The 19,356-nt window shown below is 43.3% G+C and overlaps 2 protein-coding genes across 7 annotated transcripts in view; one reads left to right on the top strand and one right to left on the bottom strand.

Annotated features, from left to right (window-relative positions):
* Nucleotides 1–9,269, top strand: part of PLAGL1 (PLAG1 like zinc finger 1) — a 50,665-nt gene extending 41,396 nt beyond the window's left edge. For 3 of the 6 annotated variants that reach the window (XM_075748292.1, XM_075748295.1, XM_075748294.1), the window contains 3 exons: nt 1,815–1,934; nt 3,520–4,016; nt 4,393–7,411. In XM_075748292.1, coding sequence (XP_075604407.1) covers nt 1,815–1,934; nt 3,520–4,016; nt 4,393–5,668 — 1,893 coding nt within the window. In that variant the 3' untranslated portion in view covers nt 5,669–7,411. Of the gene's footprint in view, nt 1–1,814; nt 1,935–3,519; nt 4,017–4,392 lie in introns of all 6 variants that reach the window. The other 3 variants (XM_075748291.1, XM_075748293.1, XM_075748297.1) reach the window with 3 other exon arrangements.
* On the bottom strand, nt 8,571–19,304 carry ZC2HC1B (zinc finger C2HC-type containing 1B). The gene is made up of 7 exons (XM_075748298.1): nt 18,860–19,304; nt 16,618–16,737; nt 15,489–15,627; nt 13,255–13,379; nt 12,421–12,526; nt 11,606–11,684; nt 8,571–8,631 (listed from the first exon to the last, which is right to left on the bottom strand). Exons 1-7 carry the CDS (start codon nt 19,043–19,045, stop codon nt 8,571–8,573), a joined length of 816 nt encoding a protein of 271 aa, XP_075604413.1. The 5' UTR covers nt 19,046–19,304.
* Nucleotides 19,305–19,356: the final 52 nt, after the last annotated feature.

The raw sequence follows: 19,356 nt of genomic DNA, 5'->3' as shown, positions 1-19,356 counted from the left end.
GATGGGATTTTGGTGACATGAAGCTGCAGCTACAAAAGCATACATGTAAGTGGCATACTAACAGCACCGTTACAGCGTACCTTGACTGCAGTCCCTAGAAGTAAGTGCTTTAAAAAACTGTAGAATTATGAGGAAGTAAAAATCATCCACGGTTGCTGTCTGTGATCACAGGAGAGTTTCACATGGGTGCTGCCATAGCTTTCTCTTATTGTCACAGGTGAGACCGAGTAAATGACAACCTGTAGTGAATTTGGATACTGGTGTTTAATCTCAGTTTTACTGAGATCAGGGCTTTTACCTTACTTGACTATTTCACACACTGATGCACTTGTTCTCCCTCCAAAGTCACATTGGCTAGGTCTCAGCTTCCCACTGAGGAGACTGCCGCTGATCCAGGAATGTCAGGCGGAAAGTCACGATGGCATCATGCTGTGCAGCTCTTTGTGCGTCCCAGCCTCAGGTGTCACTGGCCAAGGGCTTGGGGCATCCCCAGGCATTTGTCTCTGTGGAGCTCCTTCAGGCTTGGTTTTCTCCATCTGAATAGCCTACCTGCAGGAGCACGGTGCACAGTCGGCCTCCTAGTTGCTGGCTCTGCCTCATGTCTGTCATTAAGTGGAGAATTCAGCACACACCATTCCTGTTTAGGCCAGGTGTTATCAAAACATACAACCAACCCATACTGGTTGTAGTTAGCAAGCAGGCTTGTGCTTGGGAGTTCAAAAGTTCAATTTTCGACATTATACACACAATTACCTGTTATCTTTCACCTACCGTGCTTATCCAACAACAATTTTATAAAATAAATGCATTTTAAGATGTCGCATTTTGTGGAATAAGACTCAACTGCTCCTCTTCCAGGCTAGTTTGTTCTTCTTAGTGGTGCAAATTTGGTTTAGTTTAAATAAAACTACAAGTACAGTGCACATTGGCTCTACCCCTGTTGCAACAATGTTGTTTTTTATTACAGATGAAGAAAATTGTGTACAGGGCCAGGGAGTCATATAAATCATGACCCCAAGTTAGTTTTCTCCTTTGCTTTTAAATAACTAATGGATCTTTAGCCAGTGAGTGTAATCACACCTCTCTTTTTCTATTTGCTGTATTATTGACTGAAAATATTTGTCAGAGGAGGTCATAGTCCAGTCCAAGGAAAGATTTGTGCAGGCACGACTGGATGGGAGACTGCAGATTATGGGCTCCCTGAGTCCTGTGTGGGAAGGCTTCAGCGAAAGGAGGGCAGAGGTGCAATAAAGCACATGCCCGGTGAGCCTGACACATATGAGCCAGCACGTGGGAACATGCAAATTTGACTTGTAGTCCACATAGTGATAACTCTGCGCTGTAAATGCAATACGTCCAGGAGGCACCCAAGCTGTTGCACGTTCACGATGCATTTTTTCTTTTCTGTACCGTGTAGTTAAGTGTCGTGTCTAGTGGGCTTTGAAGCATCAAGGAATGGGCATGGGATATTGCTTGGAAGGACTGCAGGGTGCCTGGACATCACAGACAAATACATCTCACTGAGCAAAGTTCATGAGGGCTGAGGCACCCCTCCTGCTACTGTCCCCCAAAAATCTCTGTACTTAATATGTATTTCTGCTTTTAGAAATTGTGAAAGTGTCAAACCCTGGTGGATAGTAATGCTCAAAAAGTGCTTGAATTGTGAAACTAAGTTACCGATAATTTATATAGATTCAAAGAATGCAGCTTGTGTAAGGACACAAATTGTGCACACACACCCCTCCAGTCTTCAGTATTATTTGGTACTGGAAAATTGGCACAAGTAAACATGCACTGTTTTCTTCCATTCACAGCCAATTGAACCCCACACGGAATTGAAAGTATGGTATGCTGCCGATTATGCCAAATTTATGGAAGCTTCTGCAGTCTTCATTAAAGAAGAATCTGATGTCTGTCCTTTGCCTCCAGTAGCAGTAAGTACCTCTAATCTGCATTCAAGCCATCACCAAACATAGTAAATTACAATTTACATGCTTTCTCCGTTTATGTAACTCAGGTAATGCTAGAGTAGACCATAGTGTAGCTGGCTAACACAAAGCAAAGAGCAATTTTAACCAAAAAGCTACTCAGAGAAAGGTTGCTCTTCCTCTCCTGTGTTGGTAATCCAATGGAGCCATTAGATATGGCCAGAAGTGGCACCAGTGGGTTGTGTTGGAAGGAGTTAAGATTGGCATGAATTTGTAGATAACCAAGCTGCCCAGCCTCAGACTTCTCTCACCAATTCCCCCTTGTTATGCTCTGACCGGTTGGTCAGATAATGCACTGATTATTTCAGTCTTTCCTATGCAATAACCCTTCTCTCCTAATCCCAGTACCTTCCCCTCTGTACGATAGTACAAATCCTTAAACTGATAGGAAAGGTTCGTAAGAGTTGAAAACATGACTGTGAAGATTGATAGCCAAGCTAGAAGGGAATGTTAAACAGGGAATATGATAGAACCAGGAATTCAGAGGTGCTCCAGGGAGGGATGTAACCCTGTTGCTGCTTTTGCATAGGAGGGTCTCAGAGTATACCCAGAAAGAAGGAGTGGGAGGGCCACAGCACCAGGCATGGGCTCCATCTGCACATAAAGACTGAGTGGACGTGGCCTCACTATGTTCTTCAGAGCAAGCTAGCCCAAGAGCAAGGGAAGGAAAGAACAGTTTATGGGAAGCTGAAGTAAAATGTAGAGACAGCTAAGGAAGTACATCATCATGTATTAACTGGAAGTACATTCCGTCAGTGACGGGTGGTTTTTTGTAATTGTTTTTCATTGGAATTTTTAAAATGTCAATATTTAAATTGAATTCAAATGAATCCAGTAGAGCCCTTAGTTCCACAGAAATAATAATTCCAAATAATGCATTGCTTGCTGAAAAACTGTATTAATGCCTTTAAGCCAGGATAGGATTGACATCCCCCAAACTGAGGTGTTTCTTACCGAGTTTAAGAAAGTCTAATGGCAAATGTCAAGCTAAGTGAAGGAACTCTCTCCTGGAGACATTGACCATTGCCATCTGGTAAAGCATGGAGTCAGCCCAAAACATAGGGAAATCCTGTATGGCTAAAATACATTTGTGTGCAGGAGCCCACCCAATTAGACACTTCCCAGCTTTGGGATTTTTTTACAGTTGCAGTAAGAGATAAATTATGTCAGTCTATAGATAAAGCACTATTTGCAACTGCTTTTATAAGTAATTCCATAAAGGAACAAACTTAGAAACTGAAATTCAGTACAAACAGATAAACAAAGGTGAAGGACTTAGGACTGTTGCAGTAAATGATAAACAAAAACATGGAAATTGGTATTGAGCCACCTTTTTTTTTTTTCTTTCCAGTTTGTAGAATCCTAGAGAGAATTCATTTCTAGCTGAACAGCTATGCGGTAGTATATCGTCCTCGCTGAGGACAACAACAGGTCTTGGGAAAGCCCAGGAAAAGATGTAGGGTCAATGGGAAGAATACGACCTTTCCTTAGAACGACTAATAAGAAAGACCTGTTTCTGTTCTCATTGCAGAAAGAGCCCGTAGACCCTTGGATATGCTCCAGCTGTAGAAGTACTTTTGCAACTTTTGCTCTGCTGGAATCTCACCAGTGCATCCATAAAGACCGAGTCCTTGCCACCAGGTTCAGATCACCGAATAAATTGGGACCCGTAAAAGCAAAAAGCAAACTCAAAGGGAAACTGAGAGGAGCGGCATTAGGCAAAAGCATTGCTCAGTGCTATGGGACCATTTCCTGCTCCTCTGCTGCAAAGCTGAGCTGTGGCAGCTCAGGAAGCACTTGTGATGCTCTTGTGAGGTTTATACCTAAATGGAGAAATGGCCGGTCTTCACTGTTGAAGGGAAGAGAAGTGAAGCAGCCAGACAGTTACCCTTGCCGACTCTGTGGGAAGATATTTGATTCCATTGACAAGCTCACAGTCCACACTTACGCACACAAAGGGGAGCGCCCCTACAAGTGTTCACAGCACGGATGCACAAAAGCCTTCATTTCCAAATATAAACTGCTCAGGTACAGCTCTGAAGGCACTCCTTTTCTGGTGGGTGTGTGGGGAAAAAAACGAGGACATCTTTTTCCTTTGGGGTGTCCTACTGACAGTTAATCCCCAAGTTCCAGGTTTTATTATTTATGTTTTGGTAGAATTGGAGAAAAGTAATGTCCCTCAATTGCGGTGGCTACTCAAAAAGATTATGTTGAGTGATTTTAAACTCTATGCTTTATGATTAATGCCTTCCCACCCAAAAAGTTAGGCTTTTACTAATATTCTGAGAACTTGTGAAAATGCCTTCCTTCAAGAATGCCAGTGTTTTTAAGTCTTGAAGCTGCACTGTATACTAGAGTGAATGTAAATGCAAATAATTTTTTTCTTTTTTTTTCTTAATCTTAGGCACTCAGCCACTCATTCTCCACAGAAATCTCACCAGTGTGGCTACTGTGAAAAGACCTTTCACAGGAAAGACCATCTAAAGAATCATCTTCAGACTCATGACCCTAACAAGATGGCCTTCAAGTGTGAAGAATGTGGCAAGAAGTACAACACCAAGCTAGGCTATAAGAGACACTTGGCTCTTCATGCAGCCACCAGTGGGGACCTTACCTGTAGGGTATGTGCCCAGGAATTTGGTGGCACTGAAGTTTTGTTGGAACACCTCAAAAGCCATGCAGGGAAACCAACTGGCAATACCAAGGAAAAGAAACATAAGTGTGACCACTGTGAGCGTCACTTCTATACCCGTAAAGATGTGCGGCGTCACATGGTAGTTCACACCGGCTGCAAAGACTTTCTATGCCAGTTTTGTGCCCAGAGGTTTGGGCGGAAGGACCACTTGACTCGCCATACTAGGAAGACTCATCCACAAGAACTGCTGAAGAGCAGGTTGCAGAATGGTGACTCAGTGGGTCTCCTTGACCAGCTTTTTCCATTCAGACTGAAGGAAGATGCCAGCACACTGTCCCCTTTTCCTGAACGGGTCTCTGTGCAGAATGGGATTTTGAATAGTTCGGAATCAGAGGAATACAACTGTTCACATCTTCATTCGCAGCCAAGCTTACAAACTGCTCTTCCTCTTGAACCTTCTCCTCATTTGCAAAGGATGGGCTGTGCAGACAGCCTTCCAGCTGTCCATCCCACACCATGCTCAACAGCCGTTCCTGCCAACCTGAACCTTCATCAGCCTAATAAATACGACCTTAGTTCTACCTCATTTGCAGCAGGATCCCTCAAGAATATACCGATAAAAGTGGATGTTAAAGGTTACAATGTGCATCTTCTGGAGGACCTGCCATTACCAGAACCTCAATCTCTCCACAAAATCAGTCTGGAAGAAGCTTCCTCAGGGCCTGTAGGGGATACTAACAAGTACCCAGTGCACAAGGAGACAGAGGCAGCAGCTGAAACTACGAGCCTGCCTTTCATGGATCTCACTCATGTGATGAGTTTCTGGCAGCTCCCACCAGGTGACAACCAGAACACTACTGGGGACATCACAATGGCATTTGGTCCAGAGGAACCATCACACAGGCTGAATGGCCTCGGCCAACAGCAAGGTCTTCAGCTAGCAACTGGTGGGATGGCCATAAACCAGCTGCATCATCTTCCTCGCTCCTTTCCATCCACTACAAATTCTGTAACATTGCCTCATTTTCACCATGCCTTCAAATAATTATCACCGTAGTTTGGGTTTTTTTCCTTCTTTTTTTAAGACTGTGCTTTTACTTAAATCTGTTAGGATGGGGTGTTTTTTGGTTTGGTTTTGTTTTGAAGTAAAAAATGCCCCAAATGTCTTCAAAGCACGTTATGAACATGGTAGTTAAATTCAGGATGTGAATAAACAAGAAGCTCTATTTTTCATACTACTATTAGTTTTTTAGCATATGACAATAGTAGAACTAACATATTTCCCTCAACACCCTCTATATTTCTGTTTCTTACCTTTCACGCAAACAACTGAATAAATATCTTCAATGATAGCAAAGCGTCATAACAGGCACAATAAAACTATGGCTGCTGTGGTAGGAGAAATAGGGTTAGGGTGAATGGGAAGAAGGGGGAAATCACAGAAAAATAATTTTAATGAGCCATAAATCACAGCAAATTTATACACATGGCAAATGTAACAAACGATTTATCAATATCATAGATTTCTGTAAGCACTTAATTACTGAACTTTATGAATCTTTAATTTAAATCAGAATCATTCCAAGAGTAAATCTTATCTCCTTGTTTCACTTTTTTTAAATGAAGAAGATCACTATTGCAATTACGTTTAACTAGATTTTGTTTTTTTGAAGCGCACTTCAGCTGGGTGCATCTCCTTTATTTTTTCCTAGGGCTGGAAATAACTACCACTTTGCATGACTGTGTAAGAACCAATGTCTTGTATATGTGCGGCTTTCAGGATGGGAAGTGAATTGTCTCAAAGGTTAAAGCAAAACATTAATTTTCACTTAGAGCTGGATCTGGCAAAGTATCAGACACTGGTCTCTCTTTAGTAAAGCACTTAAGCTTTTGCTTAAATTTAAGCATGTTATCCCATTGAGTCAACAACTTGATTTAATACTCAATAAAATATAATGCTTCCTACCTAAGGGGCCTTTATTCACCTTTTGTTGATAAAAATGGCCTTTGTTTAGTCTGGGAAATGATTACGAATCGTAGCCATCTGAAATGTGGATTCCTTCACGGAAAGCCAGCCCTGGCCTAGGGGAGCCTGTGACCCAGCAGGACCTCTGTGGGGCCAGCGGCGGTTCCGCTCATCGTAGGGTTGTGGTGGTGAGCTGGCACTGGGCCCTGTTCAAAACCCGGTTATGAACAGGTTGCCTGTTCAACACAAGTGTTGCCTGAAATTAGTGGGTGTGATAATGGTTGAGGCCATTTTAATCACCGGGTTTTGCTCAGTAGCGTTGGGACAGCTGCAGTTGGATTTCCAGCCTTTGTTTCTTCTCAACCAGAACCGTGGGGACTTTTGTTTGTGTCCTGGGATAAATTGCCCATGTATGTTTCCAGTTGATGGTGCGTTAATGTGACGGTTCTATCACCTGATGCATGAACTAGCAGAAATTGCAAAAACCACATCTCCCAAGAGATGACATTATTAAAAATCCACCCCAGACTTTTCACAATTTACTTTCTTGCCTAACCTACAGTTAAAAAAAAAAAAATAAAAAATCCCGGTTTTAATGGATGCAGTTACTACTGGATTCTGTTGCAGCTAAAACAGACACAGAATTTTTGAATCTGAGTAAATTCTCAAACCCTGAGAGCTACTCTTCCATTAAATCCAAAGAGAGTTAATAGTACCTAAGGATCATTACAGATATAGCATGAAGCTAGCATCTTCTCTTCTTCCCCGTTAATCACAGGAATATTTCCAGACAGCTTCAAATAAAATATATTTTTTAAATGATTGCTGTTTTGCTCTTAATGAACTACAATGACATTGTACAGCTACAATGATCCAAATATTCTTACAAATTTGTAAGTACTTGGATGAAAGAAGGGTTGTATTGCAGTTCATTCGAGAATATGTTCTTCAGATACACTGGTTGAGGGGTATTTTTAGTTACGAATAATTTTGGCATAAGGCAAACCAGAAGGAATTTTAAGGTAATTCTTGTAATGACAACAGCAGTGGGAAGAGCAGGTGCTGCGCAGCCGTGCCTAGTTACCAGTTATTTAAATTACGAGTTCCAGAATAGGGAGAAGGTTGCAATGTCACATGCACATTCTACAATGTGTGTATATTCACTTAACTGCACTAAGTGTGTGTGTATATTCACTTACTGCATTATTTTCCTTGTTCATGCAAACTGTATTCACTTCGCTTCATCCAAGCTTTTATACTTGTAAAAACCCCACAAATTCTGTAGCATTGCCTGATCGTATAATGTTAATAGACATTTTGTCCTTTTGGCTTGTGCTTCTGTAAGAGGTGTAACTAATTACTGAAATACTCATCCTTGAATTAAGCAGCAGGACATCTCTGGTGGCACAGCCTTTCACTCACGCAGAGCTGTGACAGCACCGGTGTGGGGAGAGGTGGCCCCGCACATGCCGAGGGTACGGTGGAGGACGGCAGCAGCCCAACCAGCCGCCAGCGCTCCCTCCTCTCGGGAACAGCCCGGTCCTCCTCCAAATGGGAGAGGAGGGTGCAAGGGCAGAGGGGTGGCCTGGGGAAAGTGGGATGGGCTGTGGCGTAGCAGCTAAGAAACGAGGGGGGGGGGAAAAAGACCTGACCGACTTCTAGCACTGGCGCTCTGGGAGATCTTAGGATATTTTACTTCATATCATAGTAGAGATAAAAATGTTGAGGAGCTAAAATTATACTACATGGAACAAAAGACACTGTATCCTCTGTGTAAACACAACTACTTCTAGTGCTCATTTCCCATTCCCTATCAGAAACCACGTTCATTTCTTTTTCGTTCAGTTTTATTTACCAGCTGCTCCTGTTGGGACTCTCCATTTCCTTAAGCAATGAGTTGCTGTTAATTTCCAAGAGTTTTTCCCAGCCAGTCTGAAATAGGATGGTACGTTCCGTATATAATGGTTGATTCATTTTTCTGCTAGCAGAATTTTAAAGTACTCCTCTTCAATACACCATTCCAGTCCCTATAATTACATTTTCTGTAAGACACTGGAAAATGATCTGCGGAATCAATACCAAACAGCTCTATACAAGACAGAAATAATGGGGGCGAGGGACTCCAAACACGGTAAAACTTGCTTTAACTTTTGAGGGTTCATTTACTTGGGTATAAAAGGATACAAGTGTGATAACATTGCACAAGATAGTCTGGTTAGCTAAAGCGTAAGTAGAGTTTAATTAAACTGTAAATTCCAGTATTTAATATTGCTGTGTCCAACTACTTTTCATCTTCATTTACTCTATAAACATTTAATAGGGAAGAACATTCCTTATCAATTTTAATTGAAAGACTTATTGGGAACTGTTGGGCTAAAAATAGCCAACAATCCAACACATTGCAACATTGAAAGTTTATGCAAGGTGATCCAAGGCTGGTAATAAATCAGGTGGCAAAAAATTAAGAAAGGGATATGCCTCCATGACATTTCTGTCTTGTCAATAAATTTCTAAAAGCAATTGAAGTTTTTAATGGAAGAATGAGATTTGGTTTTATTTAGTCTGAACTTCAAGTGCTTTGAAGCTGATGTGCAGCACACATGGCCATTTGTAGCTTATCAATCACTACCATTTATCATTTACTGTTTACTGGGAGATTCTATTAAATTTATACACAAAATTCCAAAAATGTTCCTTTAACTTGTTCGAAAAAAAAAATATGTAAAGCACTAGGGAAAAAAATCATGATACTGGATCTTCCTACATTTTGTTAAAACCATTGAATGAACCACAGGCAACACCCATCCCTCACAGGCAATCACTTAATTAAATTTTGACAGCTGATACAAATAATCTCACAACTTTAAAAAGGACAACATAATCAGCTTCGTAGCCTTGAAGAGAAAAAAAAAACAACTTCAGTTTGCTTATTTTATTGAATGTGGTAGCTGTAGCACGTTAGGTGGAAGAGGTGCTGGAATATTGTGTTGCTTAAGGTCTTCCATAATGCATCAGAAGAAAATCTTAACACAGCCTTGCCGACCAGCCACTCTATCTTCTGGTGCTCGTTTGTGGTCTGAAAGCAGCAACAAGCCATACACTCGTTATTTGTATAGAAACGGCTTTTATATTTTACTCCATTTTACCTAAGATTAAACCTCCATCCCTGGAGAGATGATGGAGCAGCTCATCCTGGAAACCATTTCCAGGCACTTTAAGGATGAGAACATTTATTTGCACCACTCAAAGCCAGTTTCTCATATCTGCTGTCTCAGCTAAAAAGCACTCTTGGGTCACACTGAGATTGATCTCTCACCAACCCAAAGTGCTCTGTAAAGCACCTGGCGATGCCCAAGTTTTACAGAAAATGAAGCAGCCAACAGCCCAGCACCTTCAAGCTCACCCAAGCCAGTCGCTTCTGCTGTTCCCAGGGACATACAGGACACTTTCCTATATTTTGGATGCTAGCGTGAATGTCTGTCTTGGGGACCTGCTGGAGGCACAGGCTGTCCCAAGCTTCTGTAAACTGGTTGCAACCCTATGTTTGGGGTTGTAGTGCATGTACGCACTGTGGTCACTGGAAAAAGGTGGCGAGGGGGCTGGGCATGAAGCCACTACAGCTTTCATTCTCCCTGGGGCCCCCCTGGGATAGAAGTTTCCCCCACTCTTCTCTTGATGGTTGTGCATCTTACCCCAGGAATCTTGATGGAGTTGGGCACACTAGCATCTAGCCTGTTGTTCAGGATCTGCTACCTGTCAGCAAGGTGGCCAGAGGCACTTTTTAACCTCTGCGTTGCTGATTGAACCACCCAAACCCTTTTCTGTCCGGGCGGCCCAGGACAGGCAGCATCGTCCGCAGTACCTGGGCTCGCCGGTGACCCTGGGGAAAGAGGAGTCTCCTCCCCAAGCCTGTCAAGCCCCGAGGTTCAGAGTTCAGTGTCTAAACCTGGAGAATGATGATGGTATCAATAAATCCGTGTTGGTGGTCTGCAAGAGCCTGCGTGATAACCATAAGCGTTATTACACTGTCAACAGTCGCAGGTAATCTGGGGAGTGGAGAACACCAGATGAGACCACTTGGTACTGTCAACGGTTTTTCCTGTAGCTGGCAAAATCAAGGAGGCAGGTAGAGTTGTTGACGGCACTGTGGACTGAACATTCCTGTGCCCACTGCAGACTTCCCCACAGTTAAAGGTACTTGGCCACTGACCAGCAGCAGTCAAGGACAGCAAAATTCCACATACAAGGACCCTGTAAAGACTTTGAATGTGAGTCTCTGCCACAGACTGTTTTTGGCACATTACCAGCCATCCCAGACTCCAAGCACTCTTACAAGCTCATCTCCCAGGCTAAAAATATCTTGCCAGCTACAGGGAATCCGTCTTGGCCGCATTTCCTGCCAGGATCTCATTTTCTGCAGTGGTATGCATCTCACAAGGGTACAAGGAGCTGATCATCTGAGCCATGCCCTTGTACAACAGCACCACAACCACCTTACGCAGGGGCTGGAAGGCCTTGTTGATGCTCTGACATCGCTCTGCATGGCCCGAGGTGGGAACAACTCCAGTTACGTGGTCTGAAGAGCAGAAGCACCAAATATCCTGGTCTGGGAAAGTAAGCATTGAGGAGAAGGAAGAACCTCCACATTGTCATCCTGACATCGTGATTATTGAAACAGTTGCTGCCATCTTCCTCAGACAACATCGTGAGAGCACAAGACCTGCTAGCGAGGTTTGCACTACCAAGAAGCAAATCTCAAGATGGCTTTAATGGCAGAACACAGTCACTGCCTATCTGAGATGGAGTCGCTCCAAACCAGAGAACATTTAACACTGAAATGACTCCTCTCAGCAGCCTATACTGGGACTGGGCTCTGCAAATTTTTTCAGGGCAATTGATTGCTTTAATTAATATGAAGAAGTTCACACTGCAAACACTGCAACAGGATATTGTATATAACAAAAACATATGAGATCCTTTTATGTTATAATGTTGAAATCAAAATGTATTTCTTACCCAAATTTTCCTGAAGATTTTTTTCCAGTAGATACACCCAAAGATTTTCTGGTTTTCTGCAGTATTCCTGGAGAGGTCTCTGCAGATCATTATTTAAAAAAATTATTTGCCATAAAAAATCATAACCTACATAGATTCAACATAAACCCCAGAAATGTAGAGATCGAAGACATTGATACAAAGAGCAGCAAGTATTATCATTCACAGGCTGTACTACAAATAACCATTAAAATAACTCTATAAAACAGCTTCTAAACACAGACTGAGTATGGCTCATGATTACCAGTAGCAATGGGTGCTAGCAAACATATTATATGGAATCCTGCTTGGAGGGAACTGTTTTAGGGATGTGGTCGTGTTAATTTTAAGGCTGAATCAACAGGGAGAAAGTCAAACAAGATACAAAGCTTGATGCTTCATCTAAATGAGCTTAAGAAAAGATAAAGAAGATGGAATAAATCTTAACATCGAAGATTAAAGGTTATGGAGTCCTTTATGGAACAGAAGGAACCTCACAGCCAGACTGCCTATTTTAGGTCTATATAGACACTTCTTTTCAGGACCTCTAACTGAAAAAGCTGAGAAGCCCCTCTTGAGAACCCACATAAAAAATCTCTGTGAATACACTCAGCACAATGGATCAGGATAACGACTTGGAAAGCCATCCAATATCAGCAACATCCACTTTGAAATTTCTGACCCTTCTCATTTCTAACAAGTGTTGTATGGAAATGAGTGTAGGATTTCATGTCAAGGCCTGGACTTGCAAAAAGAAAAAAAAAAAAAAATCAAACATGGCTAAATGAACTCCATACCTGGCCTAAGTTCGTCTGTATTGGCACCTTCTTGTTCTCTCTTCTGAAGGGGTAACACAGCAGTTGTTAAGGTTGGGGGTTTTCTCTGAGTCACTGGTTGCTTGCCCTAGTAAATGAAGGTGCACAACACACACTCAACTCCAGCAAGGAGCTTACGGAGCCTGGTGACAACTCTCCAAATCATTGTTGAAGCAATGAGAAGCAACAGAAAAAAGGTGCACCCCTTGGGGTGCACCCCCATTTGGAAGCCATTTTTCCTGCCCAAAATAGGTAAAAGATTTTCAAGTATCTTAAAAAAAAAATTTAAAAAATCACTACTCTCCTAAACGAACGGTTTACTTTTTTTTTTTTTTTTCTACAATAGGAACTCACTTCAAGACACTACCAATTAGCTCCACTTTTCCAACTCCCCAGAGGGACTTAGCCCTTTTTTCTTGTGTCTAGGGACCAGGGGGTAAATCAGCTATATATTTGCAGGGAACAGCAAACCTGCCAACAGCAGGGAGCCCTAATGAACGGGAAGCGCTTTATGTCTTGCAAAAGCTGCCAAGTTGCTGCTTCCCAACAGCTGTTACCCTGGAATCCAGCTGCAGAAGAGCCTGAAGAAATTGTTGTCCAACTTTTTTGTACTATCGCATTTTGTCTCTTTTTATGTCAGACAAAGGGCTCCGGTTTCAGGGAACTCTTAGCTGATATTCGGCAAGTGTCTTGTCTGAAGAGTCTACCAACTTCCCTGGAATCTTAAGTTTTATATTGATATAGGTCTTTACTCACCATAAACTAGTTTGGCAAATCTGCCTCCAGGGTAAGACAAGTGCGACTGCGTTAGCTTACCAAAGTGTGTCTGGTGGTCTTTGCAGCAAAGGCACGGCAGGCAGCTTGTTCTTCGCAAAACTTTATGTGCCTCTGTGCTGCAGCCTCATTGAATCTTCTTGAGCAGTGTGGACACTGAATATAGTCTGAAAATAAGAAAGGAACAACTTGTGTCAGAGTTTACACACCACAAGAGAAGAATCGCCCTGCTTTACTGGAGCACTCAAGATGCAATTCAAAACCTGGCTCCATCAGCAGGTGACCATGGTGAGTTCCCATCAGCTCCCAAAGTACAAACTCAGGGGAACTACAAAGCCCTCCTCTAGAAAAGCACTTGAGATCCCAAAACATATGCTTATGGTATTAACACAGCAAACAGTAATTGCTTTCAGAAATAAATCCCTGGGGATTAATAAAAGCAGATTGTTTTATCTTTGTCCCATTCCTACCCCCAACCTCACAATTAACATATCTGCGGAAAAAGTTATATTAGAAATTCCTCAAGTAGTCTAAACCAATGATTTTAAGGCTACTTTTGAAGATTGGTCATTAAGATTGTTAGCTGTTTTCACAAAATCCATTTCCTTTAGACATTGACAAAACACTGCTTAAGCAGCTGTGCCCCTCCAGCTGAGGCACATCCCAGAGCCGGGTTTCTGGGTGTGAAGCAGCATGGTGAAGAACATGCAGCAGTGCTTCCTAAAGTTGTTTTTGACAGTGTTACAGTCCTGATTCTGCTAAAAGCTGTTCAGCTACCTTTGTCACTGGTACAGTCCTACATGTTTTCAATGAATGGCTGGTGTTCGGGGTCAGTGCAGTCACATTCAGCCCTCTCACTGCCCTTGCTGTCCTCAGACCCTTCCTCCCCGCCCTGTGCCTTTTACAAAAGCAGCCCAAGTGTCCTTGTCCTAATATTACAGATATAGCATCTTTACAAATCATTTCTCCCAGTAACAACCCAGAAAAGGCGGCCCAAGCAGCCACCAAAAGCCAGCCCCAGACCAGCAGCATGGGCAAAATGGTTCTGAAGACAAGAGGGGAGGACAAGACTGGGCAGATCCCTGGCTTTTGGGGGGGTGGCAGGGGGACCTGGCACTTCAGGGGAGAACGGGGAGCTTTGGGCTCTATTTGGAGAAGGAAGAGAGGGAAGGGGAGTATCTCTCACACCTCCTCACAATCCATGTGCTTTCTCTCCAGTCCTGTGGTATAGGATATACAGTCCTATAGTGTAGGATATACAGTCCTGTAGTACAGGATATACATCCTCACTAGGCCCCTCAGCAATGTCTTTCCTAAAAAGCAGTTCTCCAGTTCCTTTCTCCACAACTAGCGCTGTTCTTGCACAACTTGGTTTCCTCCAAGAGGGAGAAGGAAAGGGAGGGGTCTGCTCTTAGAGTTGGTAGAGTCAGACAAGAAATAACAGAGTCATTAAAGAATTCAGCAGTGGAAATTCAGAGAGGAGCTTGACCCCAATCAAGGAAGGAAGATGCGTCCTGCTGCTTATACTGCATTGCTGTCATCTAGAAGAGGAGAATGGCTGGAATCACGGCAGCTGTTTTTCCTATCTGTCACAATTCCTGCTCTGGAAGTGAGCCCAGAGAGCCCCCCCCCCCTTCCCCCTTACTCCCTCCCTCCCTCCCTCCGCCTTCCTAACGCAGGCAGGACTCCACTGAGACCCTTTCCAAGATTGCTCCCACATTTCATAAATCACATACCATAAGAAATACTGGCTGTATGTGCATCTTTTTGGATCTGTAACTTCTAACACAGCGAGCTCTGTGCAGAGACCACACCTGGTACTAGCAGTAAACCAGACCCATCATTTTCTGACCGACTTCCCCTAACTACACGGGAGAAGGGGGCAGATGGGAGTGGGGAAGCCTATGTGCACTACAGTTGTTTGGTGAGGGGAAGTATTTCACCCTGTGTTACGCTGTGGTACAGCCTGTGCTAGAACACAGGCACCCTAACTCTCCTCCCAAAGTGCTGTTTAATATCAGACCCCAAACTTGCTGCCTTTAAACTTAAAAGGTACAGTTTTAGTTTTCTCTTCCGCCCCACCACCTCTACATTGCACTCCTACTCAATTTAAGCCAAGAAATACAGCTGAAAACTAGAGAGTACGGAGGGAATTAAAGTTCATGTTGTGTTGTGCCGGGGGGTGTAAAACTGAAGCCCATCTGTGGCTAATAAGAGTTCAGTGCTTTATCAAAGATCAGTACAAGATCAGTAATAAGATAAAGTAGACCACAAACCTGGATTGATGCTTGGCGGGGGAGGAGGCGGAAGAGGTTGGCCTTCCTTCAGAGCTTTTGTGAACTGCTTTGCTGATTTAATAGTATTAATAAAATCCTCATGGTACTGCCTCCAGTTAGATTTCTTCCCTGGCTGAGTCTGTAATGGAAATAAAAGAAGACACAAACTGTATCCCTTGCAAGGGACAGAGAAAAATCTTAGAGTGAGGGTTCTTCCTTTCCTAGGGAAAGGAAAAACATTACGAGCAAAAGAAATTTGCTTTTTTTGAAAGGCATAGGAAAGCTGATTTAGTCCTTTGTCATCTATTGACAGCACCAGGAGATGAATAAAGAACAATGCCCTCCAACAAAACACCCTGGTTGTGGCAGACCAAAGAGTGCTTAAGAGGGAATAGAAACGGTACTATGACGAACGCCTTCCCTTTTCCTCCACTTGCCAGAGTGCTTTAAACCTTTCTTGCTTTAAACCTTCATGCACTTCTGTTTCTTTCCACAACTGATTTTAAAGGACATTTTACAACAGCAGCCTGCATGGATACCAAATCAGTAGTGATTTAGCATCTCTGGGTAAAATTGTATGCATGCATGTCTGTATGTATTCCCCTCCTCCCCAACAATGTTTGATAAAACCCTTGTTCCAGTAAGAGCTTAAGCCTCTTCCCCTCCAGCTGTCTTAATAAGTTCAATTTAAATACATTTTTAAACCCTTGAGTTGAATAGCAGTGAAATCTCTGTAGGTTCATCCGTGGAAGATTTGGGGCTACTGACAGCTCTCAGATTCAACCTGGGTTATTCATGCACCAACCACCTTTGCTCTCTTTCAGATTTAAGGGACGAGGAAGCTGCCAGAGACTCACATAGTCTTTAAAATACATAAACATTTCCTAGAAGAGCAGAGACACTTCTGTGCCCAGAGTAGTCACGACACCTACTGGTTTGGCTTCTGAGCGGAGAAATGTTCACAAACACTAGCGGCACAGGGAAGGGGAGGAAAGAATTTGGCAGTGAGTCAAGCACATATGTGAGACTCATCCACAGCATCCAGGCTTTGTCCCCGGAGGAAACAATAGCGTTACTGAATGAAAGAATTCATATGGAGATAACACACACACTTCAATTTTAACTATACCTTTTGTGGGGGCTGCTTCTTCACAGTGGTGATTTCTGTTCCCTGCAGTCTCTGTTTCAAAGAGTTGAAGGGCTTGCGCTTCTTGTTGAAGACTTTCTTGCATATTGGATCATGTCTCAGCTGGGATGCGAAGAAAACCAGTCATTTGTGGGTTGAAGTCACGCTTTGTTAATGATGCTTCCTTACTCAGGCTTTAAAATTACTTCTATTCAGGAACAGGGAGCTGAAGCAGTATTTATTTTGGGTTCGGTTTAACTCCTGAAGGAGTTCAGCAAAACCTTAAAAAGCTGTCCAAGTACAGCTGCAGTTTGACACAAATAAGAAACAGAAGCCATTTCCAGTTTGTTCTGCTCAGGGACACGCTGGAGGCCAGCACGAATAATGACTTGCAGAGAAGAACAGACTGGGTCGATGAACAGGCACGGTCCCGTTGGACTCCCCACACACACACTTGGTTTTCTGTCTCTCTTGGTTAAGAGGGAGGACAGGCTGATCCTATTAAAGGGGCTGATATTTACATTATTAGTTCTTTGAGTTTAGGTAAGTATTCCGGGCTGGGGGCTCCCCTGACAAACAGCAGCACTGCCCATCCCGTCAGCACGGCCGGAACAGCGGCAGCCCCAGGATGAGAGGGAGCAGCTGCTACCGGCACACATAACCTGGCAGCTCCGAAGGAAAGCTGGGGATAACGCCTTGCAGCTGAAAGCACAGGGAAGTTGTACCTAGGTAGATATCCAGTGCCGGATTTGTGGAAGAGCCATGCCTCACAACATAGGAGGTTTCAAGGTTCAGAAGTGTCACAGATGTTAGCATCAACCTCACTCTTCTGCAACAGGATGGGCAATCCCCTTTGTGAGAACACTGTGAAAGTGAGGACCAAACTACATCCTCTCTCTTGTGCTGTGGCTCACACCTATTTGAGCCCATCTGTGGCTGGTAAACTAAAGACCCCATTCCTATCTTCCTTTGCTTAGTTCCCCTTTCCAGTTCTCAGTTATTCTTCTTGATCTTCTCATTAATTTCTCTATGCCGTCCGCTCTCTTCCCATAGGAGTTAAGCAGCCGCCTGAGCACGGCATTTTGGTTACAGCTCAGCTGGGCCAAAAAGCACCTCCTTCTGCTAAAACACACATTTCAAAATTCTTGTTTCCCTTTGAACCTTTCTACTCATGTGCTTCGGGTCCTTATCTTCTGTTTCTAGACATTTTTGACAGCAAACTTCAGAGGAGGATTCCTCTGCAGGACCAAGAGGGCAGCAGATACCTGTGTCTTGCTCACCGAGGAGCACACCAGTCCTGCTTCATCGGGGAATGGACAGGTGTTACAGGACTTGTCACTATGACTAGCATGAGATACAAGAAACTTCCCGCCTCCCCCGAAACATAGATAATTGTCTTTTCAAACAACTTTCCTAGATTAAACCGTCATGTTCTTCATGTATCTGATCTAACAAATGTGGAACTACTAACACAGGGTAGTGCCGTCTTCATCTCAGTGCTCACAGTTACTCAGCTTCCAGTGTATTTTTCTTGTCTATATAGATTTTTTTTTTTTTTTTTCAAAATCAGTTTTCAGTTCTGTCGCAGGGTTGATCTGATCTACCACAGAGCCACAGGATCAGCAATGCAAACTGAGGAGGGGACGGGTGTGTGCAGAGCCCCCCCCCTCCCCTTGCAGGAACCCCCCCACAGTTGGGCTGTGTCAGGCAAACTGTGCAGCCACCCATTTAGTTTGTAATCTGGGGATCAGGGAGGTCAGGGGGAATCTTTTCATTCACTTCAGCAGGCTTTGGAACAGAGCCTGGTGCCCGCATTATGCTGTCAAAGGAACTACTTATCAGATGGTTTATTAGTCTATTTTTCCCAGGAAGCCTGAAATAACAATTTCTGCCTAGAAACCTGGAACACAAAGGAAGCTTCAGGTCAGTGATTTATGTCTCACCAAGAGATAATACATCATTTTAAACATAATATATAGTAAACATCTGCTGTTGGACAAGCAGGTAAATTAAGATAGTGCAAGATTGCAGATTAAGTCACAATTATTTCTGTGCACATTCATTAATTCTTTAATAAAGTTCACTAATGAAAGCAGTTATTAGTTCATTTGGTCTTTTAAACATATGTTCAACTCATTTCTCTACTAGCAGCCACCTCCTCCTTCCCCAGTGCTCACCACCCCTTTCAGCTAAACACATTGATATTCCCATTAAAAAAAAAAAAAAAAAAAAAGTTTTGTTTTACCAGAACATCTTGTGCAAAACATCTTCCACAGGTTATACAAGGAACCAGATCTTGACTTCGGGCAGCTGTGTAAAATTCAAACCATGCAAGAGCCTCAGTTACACAGTACAGGACGGCTTGACTGAGCAGAGTCAGCGTTTGGACTGAGCCCTTGCTGAAACAGTATTTGTTGTCAGAAAGGGACATTTCCAGTCATGAGCCAGGGCTCCCTTTTGCAGAACTACCTTATTTATCTTGTTCCTATGAAGCACAAGCTCTCCTTTACTAGGACGGAGAGCTTTTTGTTTTCCACATGACTTCTCAGGTACGTCCTAACACAGTGACATCACGGTTGGGCGAGGAGATGATGAAAGAGTACTCACGTTCATCAGTGCCTAAAATTCAGGGAGGGGGGCTGGGAAGCAAGAGCAGGCAATCTGCACCTGGATTCATCCCATTTTGTTTGTAGGTCGTCAGGAGCTAGTGATGCCCAGTAATGGCTCAGCGAAACCATCGCA

This window comes from Balearica regulorum, chromosome 3, assembly GCF_011004875.1.
Source record: "Balearica regulorum gibbericeps isolate bBalReg1 chromosome 3, bBalReg1.pri, whole genome shotgun sequence".
NCBI classification, from domain to species: domain Eukaryota; kingdom Metazoa; phylum Chordata; class Aves; order Gruiformes; family Gruidae; genus Balearica; species Balearica regulorum.
Note: the sequence above shows the minus strand (reverse complement) of the source record. Positions and strands in the feature narration are given on the sequence as shown.

What these genes read in the sequence shown, in the direction of transcription:
- ZC2HC1B (XM_075748298.1), bottom strand. Translation starts at nt 19,045, where the DNA reads ATGTCCCTTTCTGACAACAAATACTGTTTCAGCAAGGGCTCAGTCCAA. An exon ending in AGACCACCAGACACACTTTG is followed by an intron (nt 12,527 to 13,254) that starts GTAAGCTAACGC and finishes TTCATTTACTAG; the next exon opens with GGCAAGCAACCAGTGACTCA. An exon ending in AAATCTTCAGGAAAATTTGG is followed by an intron (nt 8,632 to 11,605) that starts GTAAGAAATACA and finishes AGTGTCTTACAG; the next exon opens with AAAATGTAATTATAGGGACT.